Genomic DNA, 26,631 nt, shown 5'->3' on the forward strand with positions numbered 1-26,631 from the left:
GAAAAAACCCCACAACACCAAAAACAAAAAACAAAGCACAAGTGATGCTAAAGCAATCACTCACTACCAGCAGACTGATGTCCAGCCAGACCCTGAGCAATTTTTGGATAAATTCCCACACCACTTTTACTGCTGAGCATCCATCCCGTGGCATGGAAACCACCTTGGCCAGCGAGAGTCAGCAGTGCCAGCCTGTCACCAGCCACAACAGTGCTGTGACACCAGCACTGGTTTGGTCACCCACCTAAAACACAGCCTTGACCCCATCCCAGACAGACCTAACACACCTTCTCCATTTATTGTAATCTGTGTAATTTCAGTTGCTGTTTTTGCTTCGCTGTGGATCAGAGAGCCAATAAACAAAGTGGAAGTTATTTTCTTCCAAGTATCTTTTTTTTTGTGAACATAACTTTGCTTAAATCCCCAGGTTTAAAGGACCTTATTTCTATAGAAATACTTTAGATGGAAGTATTGTACCTGTAAAGGCCTTGTCAGTTACAAAGGTGCAGCTGTGTCTGAAGTGGAGCTGCAAGTGCAAATTCTCACACTGTTTTTGAAAACAGTTATTGAACAGTTGATGCAGACGATCCTCTCTCTATTCCAACTGACTTCAAGAGAATAGTCTGTCATGCTTCTTCATCACAAAAAAAAAGTATTACCTACTTTACCTTAAAAACTACACAGCCAGCAAACATCAAACTGTTACTTCTCTATCTGGTCACAGCTAGAGATCCACCTAATGTACATTTTTAATTTAGATACAAAATTTTTAAAGCCCCAAGACTCTCTGAATGGCTGGTGTTTATTAAGCTTTCCATATGGAACCACAGAAATATTCATATATATACATTTTACCACATGTTAACTTGCTGTGTGGATGTTTATTTCCTACTTCAAAGAAAAAATGCTGTAATGTGCAAATAATCTGACAATTTTTGCTTGTTAATATAAACTTTGCTGTCAGCACTAATTTTACAAGTGTGTTTCAATCCTTTAAATGAGTAAGCATCAACATTTGCAAAACCAATCTAAGAGTTAGTGGTCAGAAAGTCATTCTTCCAGCATGAATGCACAGTGCTCCTCCCGTTATTATGCATTCCTTGTGAACCCAGTAAAACCAGTAAGCTAAAATGTCACTGTGATGAAATAAATCATCACAATAGTCACTAGCACTGAAATAAAATACCACAAGTTTCAGTATTCTCAACCCAGAAATTGACTACTAAGATTGTTAATCTTAGTATACCAAAGACTTGGAAGTTAAGCAAGATCTTACAGATGGAAGCCTGTATATCTAGGTCACTCAAAGGGAGCCTTGCCATTAGATTTTCATTTCAGCTCAGGTTAAAAATGAGGTTCATATCATTCCAGTGAGAGTAGCATCCTTCCCCCTCCCCCCCATCATTCACTGCATAAAGCCAATAGTTTTTCTTTATGGAAACTTACCTGTTTTGGACAAAAATAAATAAATAAATACATTGTCTGGCTGAAAAATAATAACAAATTTCCTCCTGTAAAATGTGTTGCGAGTCACCTAATGACCTAAATGCCTTCCTACAGATGACTGTGGCAAAATTCCACAAGGAGGGAGCAAGTTTGGCTAGCATGAAAGACGTGTGTTGCCTTAAGCCTGGATTCTACATGCTAATAGAGGACATCAGATAAGAAAACACCAATAGCCAAGAACCAACAAAATTATAAACACATCTACAAGACCAATAGTTATCAAGGATAATTGATAAATTATATAAGAAGTAAAAGCTGTGTGTGATTGGTTTCTAATAAAAGCATGCACTTCACAGACAGTATTTCTAAGAGAGGAAAAAAGTAAAAAAAATATGACTGGGTTTGAGGGGGTAAGGGTTTGAGGGTGTGCTCCAGTTGCTGAGTACAGCTATTTGCATACACAGTGCAGTCACAGTGTCCCACTCAACTCCAACACAGGTATTTATCATCTTGAGAAGGTGGGTTGGAGGAATGGGATCTCAGGACAGCTCTAGTAGAAGTCTCCCATAAAGAGTGGCAAAGGTATAAAAACTTAAAAATCGACAGAAGAGACTGGAGCAGCTGGAACAGTTTTGTGATTGATCTCTGTTTGATCACTTCATTGAAGACTGCTTGATAACCAAGTTCATTGCTACAGCAGGGAGGTAGATTTTTGAAATTTCTTTAGCCTGGAGGAAGACAAAGAAGCAGCTCCAGCCCCTGTGCCTGATCCCAGTTCATCAGAGGAGGACAGTTCCATAATTAGGAATGCAGTGCCATACATGGGGATTTCAAGGGAAGGGCTCTAAAGGAAAGCAGTGATTTAACACAAGCAGAGGAGTGCTTTAATTGATAATATTATACCATTGTTAGCAAAAGGGCTGTGTCAGAGCTAAGTAATGAATTATCATTAGTAAGAATCAACTTCAACACTGCAAACAAGCAATGAGACTGTGCAACAAAACACTTGCTGGAACTGACTGACGAGAATATGAATACGAATATTTTAAGAGTATTAAAGACAAAGACGCAGTAGTAACAATTTTAACTTAAACACAAGGATACTTTAAGAAACATGGTGCCTGGTAAAGTTTTAACTCCAGTGGTTGGGGATGTGATGTACAAGAGAATAAGGATCAGTGATTGGAAAAAAAAAAAAAAAGTCTTTCTATTAAAAATTGCCTCAAGAATGAAGGATTAAAAGATACTGAACTAAAAAGCTGTAAGACCAAATCTATTTGGACTGAGAACCTTTAAAAATTTTATTTTAAATATTCACTCATGATTACAAAAACCCCTAAATGACTTCTGATTAACAAATACAACCAATAATCAGAGCACTCAACCAATTCTCAAACAACTGGCACATTTCCACACAAACCCTTTCTGTGTGCTAATAGCAAACATCTAGAGCAGAACTACCAAGTATCAGGAGAAACATCTCTGGTCCAGTCAATTCTTTAGATTCAGGAAAATTACACAGATTCCAAGTTCAATCCTTTACATTCTCTGGTGTGCACAGAGAAAAACACAACTGGAATCTGACTTGCTCTGCCTCCAGTGGATGGTTATTTAGCAAATTGGATGTGTTTTCTGATGGTATAGAAATTATTCCTTTCTTTAAGGTGAGCTGAAAAAATAGCATATCCAAAGAAATAACACTGCTCTTCCAACTTTCCGGTCTGCTTTGTTCTAAAAGTGAATTTTCAGTTCCATTTCAAATTCCAGTTTCCAGTTCTTAAATACAAAGAAGCTTCATTTATATTGGAACTAGATGATCTTGAAGGTGCCTTCCGGCCCTCACCATTCTATGATTCTATGACTTACTTATTATGAAATTAACAATCATTTGGTCTTGTTTATTTTGTGGGAACCAAGTATTAAATTGCAATTATTTTTTCGCTGTGGCACACATCACTAAAAAATAAATTATAAAAGTTACCTGCTGACAAGAGTAATGAGAGCAGAACCATCAGCACATTCAAGGACTGTTGACCACAACTTGTCATCGTTGGCTTTCATTGGTCCATTAGAGAATTACCTGTTGGACAAGATGCAACATCATGATTAAATGTATATTTCATCTAATTTCATTGTTCAAATGTTCATTTCCCTACAGAGCTTTGGTAAAATGAGACTGCTTCGCACAGTAGGGGAAAAAATCAGATTTTTTTCTGCCCTTAAAAGTGAAATAAAATCTCCTTTATACAGTTAAAATTACTTTCTCATTTCACCATGGATATACACAGCTGTTTATGTACTTTTCATTAACCAGAGTAGAGATGATTTTTATAAAGTCTTTACTGAACATTCATATATCCCCTGTAATCTACATCCAGCAGAACTGTTTGTTTTACTGTTACAAAAACAGGTTATTGTATTATATGTATAAGGGCTAGAAAAGAATAAACAACAGAAAAACAAATTGGCTGCTTTGAAAGTGAATCTGTTTTACCCCATTAGAGGGTGCAGTCGCTCAGAAAGTGGGTCAAGTAACTGAGATGGTTAGAAACACTTCAAAAAAGGTCTTTTCATTAACATCAGAGCCTTCCATGGGATTTTTATTTGCTTGAAGGACAGGGAGTGAGAAGTGATGTGGTTTGATCTGACTGGCAGCCCTCCTACAAAGGCTCTGCTTGGTGTTTCCCAGGCAAGGTGAGTCAAACAGCTCTTCTCTTCCCCTCCATTCAACAGCAGCAGCTGCACATTCAGCAGCTGCAGCAGGGACTGTCCCAGGTGTCACCAGCAAGGTGAGCAGGACCAGGTGGAACCCGGTGCTGCCATCACTGATAAATCCAACTAACTCTAGGTCTTGGAGGTTTCCAGCGTCCTGAAGTCACACCGACAGCAGGGCACAACAAGAGGTGATTTCTGCCTTTGCACACGAACGCTGTGTGCACTTAGGGCACAGACAGGATGGGCTTGGGAGTGCTGCAGAAAGCTGGTGTGATGAATACAACTCCTGCACTGCTAAAATTGCTCTAAGATGTTTACAATGGAGCAGCTTGGGGAAAAAAAAAAAGGGAATTTGCAATTTCTGTAAAAATTACACTGCTCCTGACACCTCAAGAGACACATTTTGCCAAATGCTTATAAAATAAACACTGTATCCTATAAATACTACATGGTTTACTAGTTGGTGTCTCCTACAACCTACTGAATCAAATGAAAATCCCCAAACAATTGCACCTGCATGTAACAAAACGGGGAGTGGGTGAAAATGAACACACCGTAACTGAATCCTGAGTAACAGACTTGGGCACTGGAGGGGAGACACAGTGCTACCTACAAAGTGTTGGGAGGCAACAGATTCCTCACTAACACAAAACGCTGTGTGTGGCCCAAGCAGATTCACCAAGAACTAACTTAGCACATAAAAAAGACCTAAAAATCAGTGTAACTTTTGTACAAGAAATCATAACATTGTACACGATTTGCTACAAGCATGATTAACACCCAAACCACTGTGTTTCTAACTTTAAAATAAGCCAATTCCTCCAGAGGAAAACAATTTGAAACTGTAACTCTGTAACAAGAAAATAATAGTGCAAGAAACAAGAAATTCTAAGTAAGAATATTTGCCATTAATACGGTTTAAAAAACTGCCTTCTTTTTTTCAGAAGGAATATCATATTAATTATAAAATTCAGCAGACTTAAAGTTGGAATTGTATTTTTTTTAAAAAAAAGAATAATAATGATATAAACCAGAGGTTGAGAATGTAGGCATTTAATCATGAAAAACAGCTACAAATAACAAGATACTGCCAATATTGATAGGAATATAAGGAATTTGATATTTTCCTGAGTAAACCAAAGCTGCAGGAATTCTGGTAGTGATTCATTACTGAGGGAAATTTTGGCCTTCGCAACAGTAAATTAAAAGGAGATAGTAAGCACTCCCATTGTGTATCTGGGACAACAAAGATGTTTGGTATAGCTATTAAATTTACTACTATTAAATATTTCCATGCCAAGAATAATTCAGGATGACATTAATGAATTGATACTAAGGTTTGTAATTTGATATTTGCAATTCTGTGTAGTTTGTACCTAGTTATTTCAGCAGAGGTGGCTGGGGAGACATATATATCATGTTTTCCATTTGTTGGAAACTGGCAACTTTCAGAGGACCTGAAGAAATGTAGAAGTAAATGAGATAATCCAGGTAATCATAAGCTTGTGTAATGTCAATCCAGACAAAATTAATGGCATGGTTAATATGCCTTCCAATTAATAAATAGTTAAGGAGATAAATATAATTAATGTGGTCACTATGGACTTATGGCAAAGTTAATTTTATTTCTCTCAGGGTCACTGACCAATGTAAAATATTTCACTTTAGTAGCACACAATTTGAGCAGGCAGTGAGAATGATGAAAAAATGCTTCTCATCAGCTGTGGAAGGATAACTCAGTCTGGAAATCAGGTACATGTCCTGGAAAGTACAATCCTGTTATTAACTGAGTATAGCCTCACTGCTAATTTATTAAGCAGCACTGTAGGTACAAATTTAGAAGCTTTTCAGGGAGGGAAAATTTATTCAATTATATCCAACAGAATGGGCAACAATGAAATTGGCAGTTTAATCCAAATCATGCATTGCTTGTATTTCACTGAGTGTCAGCTGAGAGGATCAGAGTGGGGGACAAGACAGTGAGAGCTGCACATCAAGAACCAGCAGAGTGACAGAATCTATGTAAATGAATACATATATGCATCAAGGTATATATTTGTGACAGTAGGGAAATGTTCCAATTTTATAACTTAATAAACAATAATTTTATTGCTTTAGTGATAATTACACAGAGTAAGACTATTTTTTGTAGGTCAGAAACACAAATAACTGTTCCTTGACTATTAATAAAAATAACTCCTTGACTATTTTGATTTTTTTACATGCTACTGTCTGGCTAAAGCCATCGTATTTCACGCAGTACCATGGTGACATCTGTGAGCTATTAGAGCCCAATCAGCCACTGGAGGAGATAAGCATGGCAACACAGGTGTTATGCTACAAGGAAGAGCCTAATCATATACAGTATTTCCTAATGTCCAGCCACAGAATAGGGAGGGCAGAAACATGGTCATTAGCAATGATCTAGATAAAAAAATTGGCATTTATTACTGTTATTAGTTAAAGACTGATGGCATTTTAAAACAAGAGCATTACATTCTGAAGGACAGAGGAAAAGAAGATTTAGTTGTAGTCTCCTTTTTTGTTTTTTGAGTAGAAATTGAGGGCCTGGAGGCTGTGTGATTATGCTTTCCTTCTAGTTCAGAAAACCAGCAATTAGAAGGGTGGTCTAACACACCAGTTTTCATTTTTAACGCACCATTCTAAGCTTATTTGTGGTCATTGTGGAGGTAAGGATGATGCCCATCCTTTTACTCCTCCTTTAATTCGTACCCTCACACCACCTCTTCCCCTCTGCTGGCAATCTCAAGTATCTCTGCAGCTACCCCAGAAAGCAGACTAAAGAAATGGCTGAGGAATCACATTTTTAGAGGCTTTTTTTTCATCACTTTTCCACATCTTGTCCTTATTCCCCTCTTGTTGGGGTTCAAAGCAAGGCTGGTACCCTGGCTGGAGCCAGGACGGGCAGCTATCCTCAGCCGTGTGGTCCATATCCCACTGCATCAATGTGATGGATGGCGAAAATGGCGATTTATTGCAGGGAAACTTAACATTTTATAGCCTGGGTTCACTGTGTTACTCCCATCTGCATACGTCACACCTGAGTGCTACTGGCTAATTACAAAAGGCCTAGCTGTCCTAACAGAGGGGGGTCTAATAGCTTCCCATTACATCCCGGTATCTTCCACTCCGCTATGCCCTAAACTACAACACCCTCTCATTATTATTATTGTTATTATTATACAGGCAGCTACATGGCTATGTCATGGCTACTTAGTTGTAGGCTGGGATTAAACCATGTCTAATCCGGAATAGAAGATATGGTCCTCACTCCTGATTTTTGCTATCTTCTCATGAATAAGGATCCTGTGCAGAACGTTGCTTTCCCTTGCAGAAGACGCAGCCATGCACAACCCAAAGAGAGCAATGCTCAAAGGAAAGGTGCTGTAACATTATGATCAAGGGGACCATAGGAATGTATGAACTCATTATGCCAGATTTTACTTTTCTGTGACATTTTAGCTCTCACTGTGTTCCTTACCTACACTGCTTTGGTTATCCCCATGGTTCTATCTAGCTGTCTTTTCTTGAAGGGAATCAGTGAATCAATGCGAAGAAAAGCTGCCAAGAGAAACAACTGTTTCATGAGGGAAGATTCTGATGAAGAAATTATTTTCCCCTGACTTTAAAGGAAAAGAGAAGTTATGCTTAGAAGAGGTGTCTGAAAAACAATGCACCTTTTGCATTTTTTGGTTAGTAGGAAGAACTAAAAGAAGCTAGAGCAAGAGAATTTATTAAACACATCAGCACTGCCTCACAAGTTTCTCTCTGCCTAGAACAGAAAATAGAGCAATTCAGGAGATAATTTAATTCCTTTTGTCTGCCACAGGATTAAGAACATCTAAACCATTCTTCACTAAAGTTCACAGGATTCCCACCACCAATGCCTTTCTAACCTTCTCAGGCAATTCCCTAGAGTGGAAACCTAGAAAGGTTTCCCTATGCCAGACTTGCAGCTCCTTTGCTTTGCTGTAAGCCCTCTCTATCAGCCGTGGTGCTGGAGAATGATTTACCTACAGACACACTGGTTACACCTCTTTGCATCAATCTTTTAATTAATACATACAAGAAGTGCTGTCATATCTTCACTCAGCCTTTTCTTAGGCTAACAGCTTACAGCTCTTGTAACAAGGATGTTTTTAAGGAAAGATTGCACATTCTATGACACCTCTTTTATCTGCCTCTATTCTTTGTAGCAAGGTTGTGCAAGTAATTTCAGCATCATTTTATTTTCTGTGGTATTTCCTTAGTGCCCTGTTTATTAGTGTCCTAATAAACATCCCAATAGCTACCAGTTCTTCCAAGAGAAATAAAAACACAGCATTACCAAAGTGCAGAGAGCCACGGAGCTTCTGCTGATTCTCAGCTAATCAAAGGACACACAGGTAAACCCCTATTAAACAAAAAGAGGCACACCTACACACAGACAAAACTACATGGGTGAAAAATCATCAGGGCTACAGAGAGACAATGCTGGTGCACTGTGGCAACAGCAAGGGGATGAGTAACACAACCAGAGCATGACAGTGGTTGAGAAAGCTGTTTAAAATTAGATGGAAAAGGCTGTGATCCAAACCTAACTTCTAGTCCAGCTCTGTTCACTTCTCATTTTGAAGAGGGCTTAAAAATGCATCCAGTATGTGCTCATGAATGGCATTACAATGAAATTACAGGCTTATTACAAAGGAAGCAATATAACTGAATGAAAGAAAACCTGATTACTAAGAAAACATGTGGTTTCGCACTGCAGCAACCTCAACAAAATATTTATGAAAAACAAATACTAGGTTTCAATTGATAGTTATCTTACTTGAAAAAAACCTATGAAAAGGAGCTGCTGGTAGGAACCTTCTGGATTATGCAGCACTGACATTATTCAGTGTCTTTTCCCTAAAAACATCTCATTACACATACACTGGAAGTTAAGCACAGGTGAATCTCAACCCAGCTGCAGATAAAGGCTTTGCAGTCAAGAGCTTTAGTACTGCTAAAGGTGAGGAAATGCATATTACATACCTAGATCACAAAATTCTTCCCCCTTATTTATGAATTTTTTAATTGAAAATATAAACTGCTTTTTTTTTAATTACACCCTACAGTGTTTATTATTTCCCATATAACTCCAAACAGTTATATGCATGAATCCTAAAAAATAAAGCTCTGAAGTACAGCCTGAAGCCCATTGTGAACTTCAAGTTTTTATTAACAGGACGGGGCCAAGAAACCTGCACATGCCATAAGTCTCAGCTGTCAAAGCCACTCATCCCTCTCCTTTTATCTCTCTTTTACCCCTTCCCTTTTTCACCAACACATTTCGTTGGTCGTTGGGAACTGTCCCACAGCCACATCCTGGGAGACACATCATGAACATCCAAGTTGGAAATGGGTTTTAGCCGTTTCCACCCTAAGCACAATGCACAGCAGAGTCTGATACAGTTAATGGGTCCCTTTATTACAAATTATTTAATTTTAGAGAGTCAGTGGTGCATTCTGACCTTATAATCACAAAATGTAACTGATGAGAAAATTCCACAAGAAAGCACAAACTATTTACAGCCAAATTCTAAACTGTCTCCGTAGCACATCTAGAAATATTAAGGATAATACCAGAATGTAGCTGTAGAGCAAATAAGTGATTCATTACATACTTGCACTTGGTAGAATAAATGTTTAATTTCCTAGATTTATTGCTGACAAAGGTCAGAAAATTTTAGACTGTTGTCTGTCCTACAACTGGCCTTACACCACATACATGAGACCTCATTTTTGGGGGAAATTACCTTGTGGGGGAAAATTACTTTATTTTCACAGCTTTGTGAAAATAACAGCTGCAGTTGTGATAATTTACTGACACTGACAACTAACTTCAGCTACAAGTTAGTGGCAACTTTCTCACTTGTCATTAAGAAAGATTCATTGTGCAGTCAAGAGTTGAAACCTTCCCTAATACTCTGAAACCACTGAGACTAAAATATTTGCATTTTCTCATTTGCATGTATTTTATCAGCCTGAGCATAGGCAGCTGGTAAAGGTTTTTTCATCCAGAACCCTAATTTTTAGTGAAATAACTCAAGTTTAGAGGTACACCTCGATTACTGAGTCAGCTGAGGGGATTTTGTACAACCCAACATCTATGATCTGTGGGAGCTCAGCCAAGTGCTTTGTTAATGAATTCATAAATCTACCAGGGTGAGATAACCAAGCTATACATGAAAAGCAATCTAAGAAAACTGAATTTTCACTCTGAAATTATGAATGCTCTTTGGTCTCCACGAGGCAGGAATGATAAAGAATCATGTGTAATAATACATAATAATCATATGCAATAATATTCTAAGACTTTAAGAAAGGGATAGTATACATTTTTAAGTGATTAAAAATATCTACTGTTAATCAAGTTTCAGTTTTCAAAGAAATGCAAGGCTCTTCTCTAGGGAAAATTTGTGGTTTTTGAGTTACTTTCTGTACAGTACCAGAGCAAATGTGTTTTCATTTAAAATATTACCAAGTCTTAAATTAATAACAATTTCTACTAGTTTAATGTGAAACGGTTTGTCCAAGTAATTTTAAGGATGTCACTAAGAAATAAAATCCATTTAGATGGTAAGATTAGAGGTTTTATAACAGCCAGGTTTTACAAAACTCCCACATCTAATCCCTCATTCTGCTTTACAGTATAGCTCTAAAACTTGTGAATGTATGTACCTGCAAAAAGGGCAGTAAACCTGGTTAGTGTATTTTTAATATCCATTTGAGAAAAAAGTAATATATCAGCAGTTTTTCTAGTGAAAAATGTGAGCACATTTCTGGTTTCCCCAACATGCTGTCAGCTGCATATATACAGAAAGCAGAAACTACCTATAGTCTCTCTGGGAACATTTTTTCAAAATGGCCTCTCCTGAAAAATAAGCCTTCCAGTGCAAAGTCTGTGGCATCTAAGTTTTATTTCGTTCTCACATTCTTCAACATAAATTATCAACATCTGTATCTAATCAGATGGGTTTCTAACCTTCTGTCGCTCTGGGTCTGTAGACATTTTCAAATGTTATTATGCTCAAAAGTGAAAAAATATGACGAGTAAGTTAAACACAAATTGAAGTCAACTCAGAAAACCATTAATTTGATCATATCAAATATGAAGGAAATCAGAATTCTCACAAATACTTTTTCCTCTTTCCATCAGCTTTAGAATGCATGTTTCCTTTTACAAATACAAATTACTCCATTCCTTTACAATCTAATTAACCATTTCAAAATGAAAAAAAAAACCAACATTTTTTTCCTCTCAAGAGGATCATTTAACCATACCAACACAAAGTGTAGCTAACCTGACATAGCTGGATCGGCACTACAAGTATTTTGACAGTATTATTTCAACTTTCCTAAGGATAACACCTCATTGTGCAAAAGGCAGGACCTCTTCATTTTTAAAACCTGAACCTAGTCCCTCAAGAGGAAAAGAACGCTGAATTCCTGCAAACATTTTGGTCAAATCTTCCTTACCCTCTTATTAAAGAAAATTATGAAAAAGACCTACTGGAGTAAAATAAGAAACCAGAGAATCAAGATGAAAGGAACCCACAAGCATCAGCAAGTTCAAAAGAATCTGCCTCTCCTCTTAAAATGCCTGCAAATGTTTCCCATACTGAAATAGCTCTCAGTAACATCACAAATGAACGTTGTTTCTATAGCAGACTCTAACAGGAAGAAGAGCTGTCACTGCACCAGCTAGGTGAAAAAGGAAACTCTGTGGGAGCCTCAGCCAAGGACTGCTAGAAGGTAAAAAAAAATGCACAGTAGAAGGTGGGAGTAACTTCCTTTTCACCTATTCTTTTGCCTCATTCTGACTGAACAACCAGCCTCACACTACAGGAGAAAATGCCATTTTTCACTGCTGCACACATAAACACATTAAAGAGCTGGTTTCAGGGGCAGTACATGGCTGTACTACTGCAACCCTCCTAGCTTACAGCCATTCTAATTAAAACCCCTGAATTTTCAACCCCAAGAACACTGGACTGTTAACAAAAGCTTAATTTTGATAGTAGCAAGGCAGAGAAACCAAGGAAAATGCTAGTGAATCCTTTGTCCTCTCCTCTTAAGCAGAAATACCTGCAGGACAAAAGAAAGGACAATTTTTAGTAGTCAGAACAGCAGGTGTGGAGGTTGCCAAGCAGAAGGAGATAAAGCATGCAGAGCAACAGAAAAGTGGCTTTCAACAATTTATCTTCTTTCTTCTTTTTTTTTAAGACTGACATTTTTGGAACTGAAAAGCCAGGTAAAACAAAACTGTGCTGCTGGTGGTAACATCACATGGCCCCAAGCTTTGTTTCACACACTTTATTTTGCAAGATTTAAAAACTACTTTTTTTAAGCATAGCTTGGGGTGTCTGTAGATTTTATGCTGTGCACAGAAGTGGGTGTGAGAGGAGCTGCATCCAAACGCTTGTACAGAATTCCACAGAAATTCTGATTCTTGGCCTCCCGCGAATCAAGCATCAAACACCCCTCTCCTCAGTGACCCCAGTGCAGCTGAACAAAATGGAATGTACCAGAAGCATCAGCTGCAGATTGAAGCCACAGTTGTTTAGTATTTATTTATATATGTTCACTGGGCAGGTTTACATCCCTTACACAGATCAATCCAGTGTTCCAGCTGCTACAATCAACGCTGCATTTTGGCTCCAAACAGCCCCACCCCTAACAGCGGCCTCCATCTGAAACACTTCTATTAATAGGTGCATTAACTACAGCAATACACAGAGAACAATTTTCCAGAACTTTCTGAAATGGTTCCTCTGAAAGTGAAAAGTGACATGCATGTCCCCATTTGCCTTAGAGCCCAGTATCTACAACACCACCAGAAGAACCTCTGAAGTCCAAATATTTGGTAAGGATGAAAATATGGCATTCATCACATATATTATACAGCAAAGCTATTTACCAGCAAGCAATACTGCAGTCACGCAGTCTGTTCCTTCTCACAGATATTCTGGAGTCCAAACAAATGAAAAAAAAACCAAAAAAAACCAAAAAAAAAAACCAGACCAAGTGGAGGGGTGGCACTATTTCTAGTTTACAAAAAAAGATGCTGATGCTCAGAGCACTTACAGTCATAAAGGAGGAATATAAAAGGTTTGAGGACTGTACATCAAGTTTGTAGATCTAATGCTTTAAACAGGAAATACTGATTTTAAAAGCCATGTGGAAAAACAATCAGGGTAGGGAAAAAGAACTTCACCTATGAGAATACACATTCACTTGATGTTTAAAAGATTTTCATTACGTTTATGTACAGAAGAGAGCATAGCTTGGGAATTCTGCTACACCCAATTAAGTAATGGTCAATTCTCAAGTTCATTGTAAGGTGCAGCGATGGCTTCTGGACTAGTAAAGCTGAGATGTGGCAGTCACAGGTTGATTACAACTTTCTGATAGGAACCAGATACCAGCCACTCCATCTTTGAGATGCACTTACAAACTCTCTGACCCAAAGAATTGAAAATTTAATTATGCCTCTGTATAATTAAATACACAACTCAACATAGTAAAAGATTGTGGTGAAAGGATACAGGGATACCATCATCACTTTGAACCATCCTTGCTGAAAGCAAGCTTAGATATCTTTGAAGGATCACACTTAATTTCCACATTTAGAGAGAAACAGCTCAAAATTAGGTAAGGAAGCAAAATAATGTAGAGTTTTAAATAACAAAAACTATTTTAAAAATTAGATGCTTTGTTGCTGGAAATTTTAGCTGAACAACTGCTTTTCCTCTCTGCAATAATACTACATTACATGCATTACCTCATCAAAGTCGACATTAAAAAGTCCTTACTCATACGGGGACCAATTTCTCACATTCTCCTCACCATTCTTTGGGGTATTTTAGCAACATGAAATTAGTTACATTTGGTAAGCAACAATTTTATTACCATATAACACAGAGAATTTTAGCTATTTCCCTTAAATGGGGAGCACAGAAAGCTAATCATAAAACATATTAAAAAAAAAAAAATAAAAAAGAAAAAGCTGGAACATCCAAGGCAGGAAGGGCCTGATATGCTTGCAAATTTTATGAGCAGAGTGTTATTTTAATCCTGGTATCTCAAAGCATTTTCAAGGTCTGTTCCCAAAACATTATGCTTATTGTAACACTGCTTTTAGCCTCTTGTCTAATAAAAATCTAATCCTTTTGGCAGCTGCCACAGATCCTCATTCTGTAATAATTTTCTTTTCACCAACCATAAGGCCTTTGATACCCGCTTTTTAATATATTTATCAGTATGGATGAAGTCACATAGTCCAGACAATCACTTTTGTGTCTTGGCACAGTAAACAACATCCAAAATATATTGAATGGAGAAATCCGTAGACCTTCAGTGTAACTGAACTGAATCTAATGGAATCTGTAAAGAGCAGAGGGGCTTTTTATATTTAAAATTAACCCATTTCAGTTACAGGTAATAAACCAGAATTCCCCACATAGAGAGGCCTGATATGGAGAAAGAAGGATTGAAATCTGCCTTCTTTATTTTACTTGGAATGACAACTCACAGAGACGTCTCTGGACAACTCTGAGGGAAAGACAGCTATTATTTTAAGAGGCAAACTATGGAAATATTTAATTTCTATCTCATATAAATGAGACAGAAACTGAATGACAGCATAATGGGAAACACAGTTGTCCAAGTAAGAGAACAGTAGCCAGATAACCTGATTCTATTCCTTCCCATCTTCTACTGCTTTCAGCTGCTTAAATCATTATTTAGTCCCTCCTACAAAAATGGTGCAAATAGAAGTGTTCAGATCTGAAAACCCCTGTCCCTTCTTGAACTATACACTAAATAATTATTTTACTAAAAATCAAAGTCAGCAGTCCATTCCTCAGCTTCCTTAGTAATCAACTGTCTTCTACAATAATAAACATTGTTGTGAATTCATGTTGTAAATATTGGCTTTTCACAATTATTCTGATAAATATATATTATATTCTTTCACTATATTCTTTTCTCTCTTAGCAAGTTTTAGGCTTAGATAGGAATTCTGAATGGTAAGGATATGTTTCCTCTGGACAAGGCAAGATAAACAGGCAAGACAATGGGAGGATCAAGCTGTGGAAAACAGGCTGTTATCAGCAGCAGGAAATGGAGAGCAAACTGTTATCGAAAAGCCGGTACCAGGACGCTGGCAGGGAGGAAAGATATGAAGACCAGCTACCCTCACAGGAAGGATAAGGAGCCCAAGCCTTTATCGGCCAATGACCATCTGCAGAAGAAAGGAAACCAAACTCCAAAATAATGCTGACCAGCTAGAATAATGATGATCAGCAAAATATATGCTGACCAGCAGAAAATAAAAATTGATCCAAGAAGGCGTAACTAGGGAGGGGACATATATGAATATGCATTAGCCCCTCACAGCAAGGATGGGATAAAAAGAGCATTCCTGAGATACCAGGTGTGCTCTTGGCAGAGTGCCAAGGCACCCGGCCGTGATTCTTTACTTCACTTTATGTCTCTTATTGTCTTTATTAAACTGTTTTAAAATTTTACAGGAGTGAACTTCGTTTTTCACAACATATTGCTCTGGTTTGTGGCATTTCAGCAAAGGTCATATGTCATTCTCTTCTCTCCTTGCTGTCCTAGTCTTTTTTTTTCTCTTCAAACAAATCCTTATATTGGGTAAACCACTTATCTCATGTTTTAATACCTGGGCTTCAACATCAGTTAAAAGGGTAGGCACAGACTGCAGCATGGCTTGGTGTAATCTCTACCATGTAATCGACATCTAGGATTACTGTCCTTTTCAGGAACCATAACAGTGGCAAAGGAGGCTTTTCCAAGGGCTCTTGAAGAGTCAGTGCCTCAGCTGTTGGAGCTACTGAAGATCCTGAGGGTAACCTCAAGTCAAACAAACTTCTGAATACACTGTCAGTAAATTGTACTTTAGGAACATAATCTGGATTTGTAGTTACAGCAAAATGTAGCAAATAAACACAGCCCTCCTAAGAAGGCTTAACCAATCCAAGGTGTTTCATGCAAAGATGTAATTAATTTTTATTTAAAATCTTATCCATTCTGCACTAATACAATGCAGAAATTTGATTGCCCTGGCCACAACAGTGAAAAAGCATTGTAAGCCTACCAATTAAAGGTAGTCATCTGCCCCAAAAATGGTTTACATAATTTTCAAAGCCCAGAATAGCATCTTATTCCACATGCACACGACTCAAAGCATTAGACTAATCACTGGAAGTGCGACAGGGCTTTTTCGTTGGCAGCAATACACCTTACAACTGCTAGAACTTTAGTTTACCACCTAGTTTTCTGCTGCGTGGTAGAACTGTCAGGTGGCTGTACTCCAGTTCAGTAGGTTAGAAGACCATATCATTCCAGTCTTCCTCCTGCAGAACTGACTTCCAGATATGTGGGCATGAGGAGAAGTTTGTCTAAGTGATAGATTTCTTCTATATTCCTCTAATAAGGCTAAAAATGTTTTGAAGGAAAAATTAATTCCTGAAAAATCTTTATGTAAACATCACAGCAATAAATTATTTGTTTATACAAACGTCTGCTTTTCCTCAGAGCTCTTATCAGCATGGATATCTTTTACTTCAATAACTTCCACTGATTGGCTGTAAATAAATAGTAAGTGCTGCTGGACCAAATTAACATTCTCTTATTCTTGCTTTACAAACGGGCTGATTTGCCCTTGCAGTATCACTACTTTTGCGTCCTACTTCCCAAAAAAGTTTAATTTCTCAGTATCCTCCTCTTTGGGACAAGTCTTGTATCACTTGTCCTGTGAGAAATATGGGAGAAACTCAATAGTCTTAGATAAGGATCATAATCCTTATTTCAAAGAAGCACTCAGAAAATGAAATATTGAATCACCAATTAATTTGAAGAAGTAAGGAAATATTTCACAGTAGACTGATATTTACACATAGATTAAAAATACTGCTTTCTTTGAGAAGGTACATAACACTAGGTCAGAAACCTTATCAACTAGAAACACCATCCAGTGAGTAAGAAATTCAATTAAAAGGAGGCCTTGTTATTAACCTGATGTATTCCTAGCTCAGAAATCTCACACCATGCTTCTGTCACAGCTTTTTTTTCCTCCCCAGCTGCTGTCCTTACCTCATTTGTGTACTGAAAATGCCAAACCAAAGGGCAAACCTGCAATTTCATCATTCTCATAAGCTCCAAGCACAGCAGCTTCTGAAGGCTATTTTGAACAATGAATTTCCAAAGAAAATCATGCAATTAATCATCTTCCTTGTATTACAAGGTAATTAACAGTAATGGGGAAGGCCCTTCTAAATTACAGAAATATCTCTCAGTTTAAGAAGAAAACTCAACCTTGAAGCACAGCACTGATTACAAAAGAATTCAAGAAGAAACACACATAGGGAAACACTTCTGAGTTAATCAGGCCTTTAGCTTGAAATCGCAACATTGTGGGCACCAAATTCCATGTCACCCCTCCCAGCAAGGCATAGAATCAGGTTTGGCATCTGCGCTGTGCCTGCCTTCCAAACTCTCTCCTTGTCAAAAAGGGGCTCTTCAAATGAAGAGGGATGTAAAATATGCTCAGAGAAGAAAGCAAGATTTGTGTGAAGAAGTGGTAACTTCCTCAGGAAAGTCAAGAGGTGGCAACCAGAGCTGAAACACCACAGTGTGCTAAGAATCCCTGCTGCATATGGAAGAGTGAGCCCATTTGTTTCTCTAGCATGGAAACACCTGGAATCTTCAAACAGATGAAGCAAGTTATCAAGAAATCCAGAAGGCATTGTTTCTTAAAGCAATCAGAAAGGAAAACTGGCCAGGACTGAAGACCAATAGGACAATTAAAGGTGACATTGCTGCTGGGCAGGGATGGCACAGCATCCAACATTCCCCCAGCAGTGGGCTGGGGGTGGGCAAGGTCCCACCAGGGGACACAGCTAGGCCAGTGACCCAAGGGATATTCCAGACCATGTGACATTGATTCATACAAAACCTAAAAAAAGAAAGAAGAAGGGGGAGCATTGATTATTTACCGTGTTTGCCTGTCAGAGCAACACTGGAGCCCTGCTTCCCTTGGATGTTGCATGCTGATGAGAAGTAATGAATAAAATCTTTGGGTTTTTTCCTTTGCTTGTGCACATCCAATTTTGGCTTTTGCTCCATCTCATCCTCATGTCTTCCATCTCATTTTCTCTACCCTGTCCAGCTAAAGAGTGATGGAGTGGCTTGGTGATCACCCACCATACAGATACTGGGTTTGCCTGGCAAAGCTCTGGTAGTGGGTGGGCTACAGGGTGGCTTCTGTGAGAAGCTCCCAGAAGCCTCCCCCATGTCCAGCAGAGACAGTGCCAGCCCAGGCTCCAGGACAGACCTGCCACTGGTCAAGGCTGAGCCCAGCAGAGATGGCAGCAATGCCTTGGGGATAATGGATTTAAGAACAAAAAAAGTTATTGCACAGCGATAATTTGGTACAGAGATGAGTGAGATGCGATGAACTGCCCTTAACCCCCCATTACCACCTCCCTGTGCTGCTGGGAGGGGAAGAGGGGGAGAATCGAGATTAATCCTGGGAAGGAGAGAGAGGTGGGGGACAGATGCTTTCAAGACTGGTTTTACTTCTCATTATCCTGTTCTCTGTTCATAAATGCAATCAATTTCCCTAAGTTTACCCTGGTTTTCCCATGACAGTGATGGGGGAGGGATCTCCCCCTGCTCCTATTTGAACTCCAGAGCCTTTTCTCTCCTCTGTGCAGCTAAGAGAAGCAGTGATAGAAAGGTCTTGATGGGCGTCTGGCATCCAGACAAGTAAAACTGACCACACAACGCCATTGGCCAGCAATACATAGACTTTTGAAGGTCTTTAACTGGCTGCTAAATGCCTGAAATACAAGATGAAGAGATGCACCTAAGAAGAGACTTGTGGGGATATCAGCCTGATGAACAAGCAGTTTCAATTGAACCGTCTCAATTGCAACTGTGTAACAGTCAGTTCAGGAGAATGTCCATGTGAAGGACAAACAAAGCATCTGCAAACAAAATAATAATTATAAAATTCAGGGCAGTTATATCGGTCTGACAACCCCCAGACATCTTCAAAATTTCCACGGGAAGAGAGTGATCAGCATGTTTTTGAAAGCAAATATTGCTCTTAAAAAGGGAGATCTCCCACAGAAGGAAAGGTTTCAGAGTGTATCAGTGGTGATACCACTTGGAAATGGTAGCAGCTAACCTGAGTAAAGTGTTTATTTTGTTGTCTGTCTTCCATGTGGAAGGGAACAAACCTTCCTCCAAGTAGGAGCACATCAGTGGCTCTCTGAGGCTACTCATACGGAGCAAAGACCAGAACCACCAGGAACACTTTAGTGGAAGCCTCCATTTTGGTCTCATAATCAGGAAAAAGCACCTAGATTATCCAGCTTTTATCCAGTCAGGAAAGCAGTTGCACTGTATTTCAATTAGCCTTTGTATTGGGAGCATAAAAAAACATTCTGGGGAGCTTTGTTGTGCCCAAAGGGGAAGAAATAATCACAAGCATTAAGTATTTATATTGCACCATCTATATATTAATGTCACCTATTTTTACTGCTAAAAGCAAGACTGAAGTTTTTTTTTGCTTTTAATAACATTTTTATTGAAAATAAAAAATTTCTACATTGTGTATAATTCATATTGTTCTACCATGCAAACATATGGCTCAGATTGCTCATTCGTATGAAGATAAATATGTTTATTCTCCCACTGACTCAGTGCTATGAGAAACTTAATTCACTTGAAAGTCACCCATAATATAACTCAAAAATGGGTATTTAAATCCTTCAAAGCCTTCTTACTGGGAAAAGGTAATCCAATAATTAGAGAGCTGCTTTTCATCAGGAAAATCAGCAGTTTTACAGTAAGAAATAACTACTGATGCAAACATTAGTATTTTCTTCACTGTTACAAATATGATTCAGTTTGAACGTGTGCACACAGGTAATTTCCAAATATTTAAGCCCAGTCTGCAGACAGCACCCAACAGCCTGCAGTGGTACTTTATTATTCACTTGTGTGCTGGCTAAAAAAACTCTATCCAGCTGCTCAGCACTCCAAAAGCAACCAACAATTTGGGTCTGAAGTGTGCTAATCAGTGAAACAGATTTATCTAATAACCACCACAGTGCTGACATGCCACTGCACGCATACTCTCCTCTCCTGTACAAGCACAGCTCTGGCACAGGATTGCAATCCTTGAGCAACAACACAATCCCCTCTGTTCTTTGCAGAGTAAGAGCCAAAATGCAAAAAAATCAAAAATCCTCCCTCTCTTAATGGATTGGGACTGCTCTAAAGTCTAACTCTTCTAAGATGAAACTTTTTAAAGATAAAAATTACTCTGTCAGTAATTACAAGCAGCATGACTTGCGCTCAAACACAAGTTTTACTTCTGGACAACAAGTGACCTGAAGATGATTTCCTCTGTTATTTGAAAGATTTTTGTAGTGTTTCCAGGTAATGTATTTTCAGGCATTCCTTGAAAGCAACAAGAAATATTCTTGGATGTTCTTTTTTCCAATAAGTATTTCTGAAGGGTTTTAAAAACTAATAGGGAAATTCAGAGTGCCTTAACAAAAATACTTCCCATGTACAGCAGCTTGACTTTCACCCTTTGGATTTTGCAAGGTCATCACTGTGGTAGTCCTTTTGGTCAACCCAGAAAGATTCGGTATTGGACAAAGATAGAGTACTTCATGGAAGCAACACCTGGGAACAAAAACTGATTCCTAAGATTTTGAAACATTTCTGGTTTTAACTGAATTACAGAAGTTTCTTCCTCCACTGTACTTTACACTAAAATGGAAATGGCATTTTAGACTTTTCTACTTTAACTGCCCTCACTTGTTTGTGCAAAAATGATTGAAAATGATGTGATAATATGTGATAAATGTGACACAGGATAAGTGTGATACATAGGATTTGGTACGTGAGACATGTATCACTTGACATCTTAGATACAACAGTATGATTTAAAAAATATTACATAATTTGTCATGGCAAATACAATATGTGATATATATACAATATATGCGATAAATATGAAACATTATTAATAGCACATCTATAATATATGTGGCATATATATGAGGTATGATATAATAGGACATTTGGTTTTTTTGAGCAAGAGATCACTCATAAGAACAGACTAAGATCCCCTGTTTTCTGGATTTTTTGTGTATTTGAAGAAGGAGCAGGTTTAGAAAAAAAAAGATGAGTCACAAACTTGTGCAGTCCTGAACACTGAAAGATCAGGAAAGCAGCGATTTTCATTACCACAATACCCACTTCATGTTCAGTGAAAACTTTAAATACCATATAAATTCTCTACTTAATAGCTGGATTTTCTGCAACCTGCCTGGATTAAGCTACATTGTCTCAAGACATTAAACGTGACAAATCTTATTTTCAAATCTACTACAATATGTTTTAAAAGCTATTCCAAAAGCCCTTTTACTGACTTTCAGTAAAAATCACCTATTAACTATGCTGAATCACAGCACACTCTATAAATGGATGCAAGACTCTAATAAAAGATAGGTTATTAATAAAAATGAGGAGTGGGAAGATAGATCAACAACTGAGAAAGCTGCATAGCAACGATAAGGGTGCAGGAATGAAAAAAATGCTGCACACAGGAAGCAAATTTATGCAAAACACAGGCTGGAGTACAATTGAACAAGTACCTGCCTTTGAGTAACAAAAGAGCATTTCACATGTTTAGAAAAATGTACTTAGGTAAAAAACATTAGCACTTACTACTGATAACTGCCAGGTATGGGACAGGTATTTTGTACACTGCCATGGTTAAAGAGTCTTCTGTCCCAAATGCACTTAACAACTAAAACTACCCATGCAGGATGAAAAATCAAAGCCTGTTCCAATTACTTGAAGATTCAATGTAGCTAAGGGAGAACGTAACTGAAAACAGGAGGAATAAAAATTTTTTATTTCCATAGTAATCATCTTTGTAATACTTTGTAGTTGAGAAAAGTTAAAGTTGTTTTACAAATGGCTTGGAAAGAATTCCTTGATCACTTGGAACAGAGTCTGTTTTGTTGCCCAGAGTCTCGGATCCAAACAACTGATGTCTGCTTTGTTTTACCCCACGTCTGTTCAATTGGTACCACACAACAGGCACCTCTGTGTGATTTTTACCAATATATCCCCTCTCCCCAGTCTCTCATCTCCAGAGAATTCAAAGGTTAAACAACCATGACCAATCAACAAGTTACTATACTTAATGAATGACTAGTTAAACAATGCTGCACGTATCTGCGAAGGGCCTTATTCAAAATGTCAGCTTGCTATTGTTAGGCAGCAGTGAATACACAAGGCTCAAGTTTTCTGTGTGTTAGAGCTCTGTCGTCTCATTTTCTTTCCTTGGCCAAGATCAGCTTCATCAAAAGGATGGGCTGAGTATTTCTCCAATAATTGGCAGTAGTAAGTAATAAGAGAGATGGTAGGAACACGACTTCTGGATAAGCTCACATTACCTAAAGAGGAGCCACCTACTGGCCCATGCTGATGATCACATGTGGTCACTCTTGTTTCCCATCTCTAGACACAGCTCTGGGAAAGGACCAGCTCTGGGGGACAGACTGCTGTGTCCCATGCTTCACTTCTAAAATCAAGCACAGAATGGTATTCTATGAAGAGAAACAAAGCTAACCAAACCACACCAAAATTACACCAGGACAAGGAACCTGCTGTCCACACAATGACCCTTGTAGAAGAGGGGTGAATTAAGGGTACCTAAGCAGAACTCCAGCAGATATTCAGACATTCCTGGGACACCACTCACCTATCTTTAAAAACTTCCTGCAGCACATAGAACTGTATCTATACTCAGTTCAGTGGAGAGGGGTTTCCACATGCAAATCAATATGAATATCTCCATTTGGAAGACAAAGAAGGTGTTGTTGGCTCCACTGGGTGGAGAGGACTCCATTGTCCATGTAAACGTCAAGTCCAAAGAGTCACACCTCATCTACTTAGCACTGGCACCAGTTAAGGGTGAGACAGCTTTAGGAAACCTTATTTCTGCCAGCAGTTGATTGTCTTATAGTCAAATGTGACAGACAGGGCCAACTATGGGTTGGCCTCATCATTAGAGGTAAATAAGGAATACTGCACTGACAAGAGACCAGGGAAGCACAGAAAGACCACTGGAAGATGCAGCCTTGAACGCTCTGGAGGAAATGAGGATGTGCCAAGTGAAGAAAATCCAACTATACACAGTTGACAGCAACTATGCAAACTGCAAAGAACCCAGACTGTTACAAGCAAAAGAAATCTGATGCTGAAAGTTGCCCACGGACCTCTGGCAAATTGAGAGCACAATAACTTCCTGCCATGTGAAGGACAGATGCAGGGACTGCAAGAGGATTACTTTGCTTAACAAGAGCACGTAAGAACCAGAGCTTACATAACATGGCTGAGAACCATGTCAGTAGGAGAATTAATTCAAAAGTATTTTACTTCAGAGTTACGTACAAGGTTTTAGGAGAAGATAAGACTATCAGCCTGAAATTAAACAGGCTGCTTATTACATTTGTGTTTGGCATACCCAAGTCAGCATAGTTAGCCAAATCATGGCCTACAAACTTAAAGAAAAAGCACCTCACAGAAAAAAGTTAAACTGAGGTTCAAGAGTGCTTTGCTTTTGCCATGGCAGAATACAGAATAAAATGCTTCAGTAAATGAACTGAGAAAGGTATAGCACATAGTGGAGGAGGAATTACCCCTCACTGAGATTAACTGGTTGTTCACATATATCGCAGGCCATTCCTGCAATATATCAAATTGCTAACCCAGGGTCTAAGGACCATATTACCATGATAACAGAACAGATCTCAAAAGTTCAAGCACTCAGCAGTCTGTGCCTTAGGACACAGAGCAGAGGGTTTTTTGTCATACAGCTGTTAGAATAAACTGTACAAGCAGAGAGTGAATGCCGCTGCAGCTCAAAAGGAGGTAGAACTTAGATACTGACTGAAATGAACCAACCAAATATGTAAAAAAGAGTATGTGCGGGAAAAGCCTGGAGAGAGAAATGACTCCATGTATTCCCTGAACCTAAAGACAGCACAAGGTCACATATAAAGCTGTTGGAAACTCAGAATACCTTTAGGGTGCCCATTAAGGAAATGTAGTCTGTAGATTACTTTCCCATCAAAGAAAGCAAATAAAGGAAAAGCATAGATATTTTAATGATATAAAAGGAGGTGCCGATTACCTCTAGCCAAGGTAAGGACACTAGGAGTGAAGATCTCTCAATATCTGATGGCTCACTGAAACCATGGCTAGTTTCCACATGGACAAAACTTATGGTTTATAGAAGAAGGAAGATTTGACATCCTCAAAGATTTTTCTTCTTGTTTGGTGAGGAGATACATCTTAAGAATCTTTTATATGAGGAACTCAACTACTACATCCCTGAGAACACATAGTTTTAAAGCAGTCTGAATAAACATTGGAAATCTCATCGTGTTGAAGGTCCCTTCTCTCATCACCAAGGATGCGGACCAAAAAACTACACAGGGAGCAAAAACCAAGAGCCATTTCTGTCACAGACACTTTAAACCTGTAAAAGGAACACAGCACAATGCCACAGTGGAAAAGAGCTTTAGTGCTGCCACCTGAGAAATGCCAAACATGTACACAATCCTGATGATCAGAATGCATGTAGGGAATCAATGTCTCTGCTGTCAGTGGATCACGTACCATAGTTGTCATCCTGCCATCAAGATGCTGTTTATAAGTTAAGGGATTTCTAGTGAAGACCAACTTCTGTATTTTTTATTTTGTGATTGCAGGTCACTTTTCCTGTCCCACTGCTGAACTTGATGCTGAAAACTAGTAAAGCAGTCCATATTCCCTCTGTTACTGTCAAGCTTTTTTTTTTTTTTTTGAAGGACCATTCAGTCCTTCAAAGACTCTGTGCCAGATGGCAAAGAACTGCACAGGGTTAACAGAATATCTTGACCAACTTTACTTCAGAGAATTTAGGCACTCCAATTCCTCAAAACTACAAGTCCCAAGACACACTTTCCCTTACACTGAGCTGACTCCCTCCTCAAAGCATCCACAGCTTGGAGAACACTTCCTTGCCTTCACCCAGAAATTATTCTAACAGGATCCACCACTCACTGAGGAGCTGAGGGATAGAACAGTAAATGAAATTCATGCTGGTAAATGCAAAGTAAAGGAAGGAAATTCCTTTCTCTCAGCACTGGGGAGGCTACTGCATCTTAGAGAGATAGGAAAGCGATAATGAAATTGTGCACATCAATTCTATGCTGATAGTGATTTAGTACTCAGTAGCAGATAGAATTTCAGAAGCTGATGAGGAAAGAAAAAGGCAGGGGGGGAAAGAAAAGCTCATTATACCATGGTATGATTTTTCTACATCTCTAGAGCTGGAAAGGGATCAGGCATGACAAAGATAGTAAGAGCTGCAAAATGTTTTCTGTACATAAAGCATTTGAAATTACGAGGAAGACTCAGCTGGGAAGGAATTTGATAAAAGTCTACAAAAATTTACAAAGCAGCATTGACAACCTGAATAGACCGCAATCCTGCATCACTTCTCATAATACAAGAATTATCAGATAGCACTCTGAAAAACAACAAAAGGAGGTGGTTTTCCCACAGAGTTCTCTTTATGACAGAGGCTTGCTTATCTTTCAAGAACAATTAGGAAAATCCTATGGATAAAAACTTCCATCAGTAGCTATTAAACACAAAACTGTGACTCTGCTGCCAGACAGAATGTGCCTGTGAGGCAGCCAGCCAGAAGCCAAGAGGGTATAACTGGAGAAATACAATTTCCCCACACTTAGATAATAAAACAACCTGTTGGTGGCTGGCTCTGGGGGTCTGTCCAATCCCCAGCTGCCGCCACAGACTTCCCGGATAGGGGTCCTGCAAGGAATGGCCATCCAGGGGTCTCAGGCAGTTTCCAGCCGGGGGTAACCCCTATGAGCTCAGCCTGAGGCTTCAAGTGATTAGCTCTTTTAGATATGATTTCAGCTCTTGTAGTGATCAGCTCAGCTCATGGGTTACCCCAGCTGACGCAGGGACGAGAGAGAGGAGGCTGTGTAGCATTCTACAGAGTCCTTTATGGGCAGGCTTCAGCAAAGGGGGCCAGTGACAGTCTTCCCCTGAACTGGGAAAAAGCTGGAGTTTTATAGGAAGGGGATGTTGTGAACTCATGTTGTAAATATTGGCTTTTCACAATTATTCTGATAAGTATATATTATATGCTTTCACTATATTCTTTTCTCTCTTAGTAAGTTTTAGGCTTAGATAGGAATTCTGAATGGTAAGGATATGTTTCATCTGGACAAGGCAAGATAAACAAGCAAGACAATGGGAGGATCAAGCCGTGGAAAACAAGCT

The 26,631-nt window shown here is 38.7% G+C and overlaps 1 protein-coding gene across 5 annotated transcripts in view; it reads right to left on the bottom strand.

Moving 5' to 3' along the window:
- Window positions 1-26,631, bottom strand: part of SHISAL1 (shisa like 1) — a 78,812-nt gene that overhangs the window by 37,168 nt on the left and 15,013 nt on the right. For all 5 annotated transcript variants that reach the window (XR_001521867.3, XM_015629413.3, XM_033514487.1 and 2 more), the window contains one exon: window positions 3,428-3,526. Coding sequence is in view for 4 of the 5 variants with exons in the window: in XM_015629413.3 (XP_015484899.1) it covers window positions 3,428-3,494 (67 nt within the window). In the remaining variant the exon portion in view is untranslated. The remainder of the gene's footprint in view (window positions 1-3,427; window positions 3,527-26,631) is intronic.

The sequence above is a fragment of the Parus major genome, chromosome 1A (assembly GCF_001522545.3).
Source record: "Parus major isolate Abel chromosome 1A, Parus_major1.1, whole genome shotgun sequence".
NCBI classification, from domain to species: Eukaryota; Metazoa; Chordata; class Aves; order Passeriformes; family Paridae; genus Parus; species Parus major.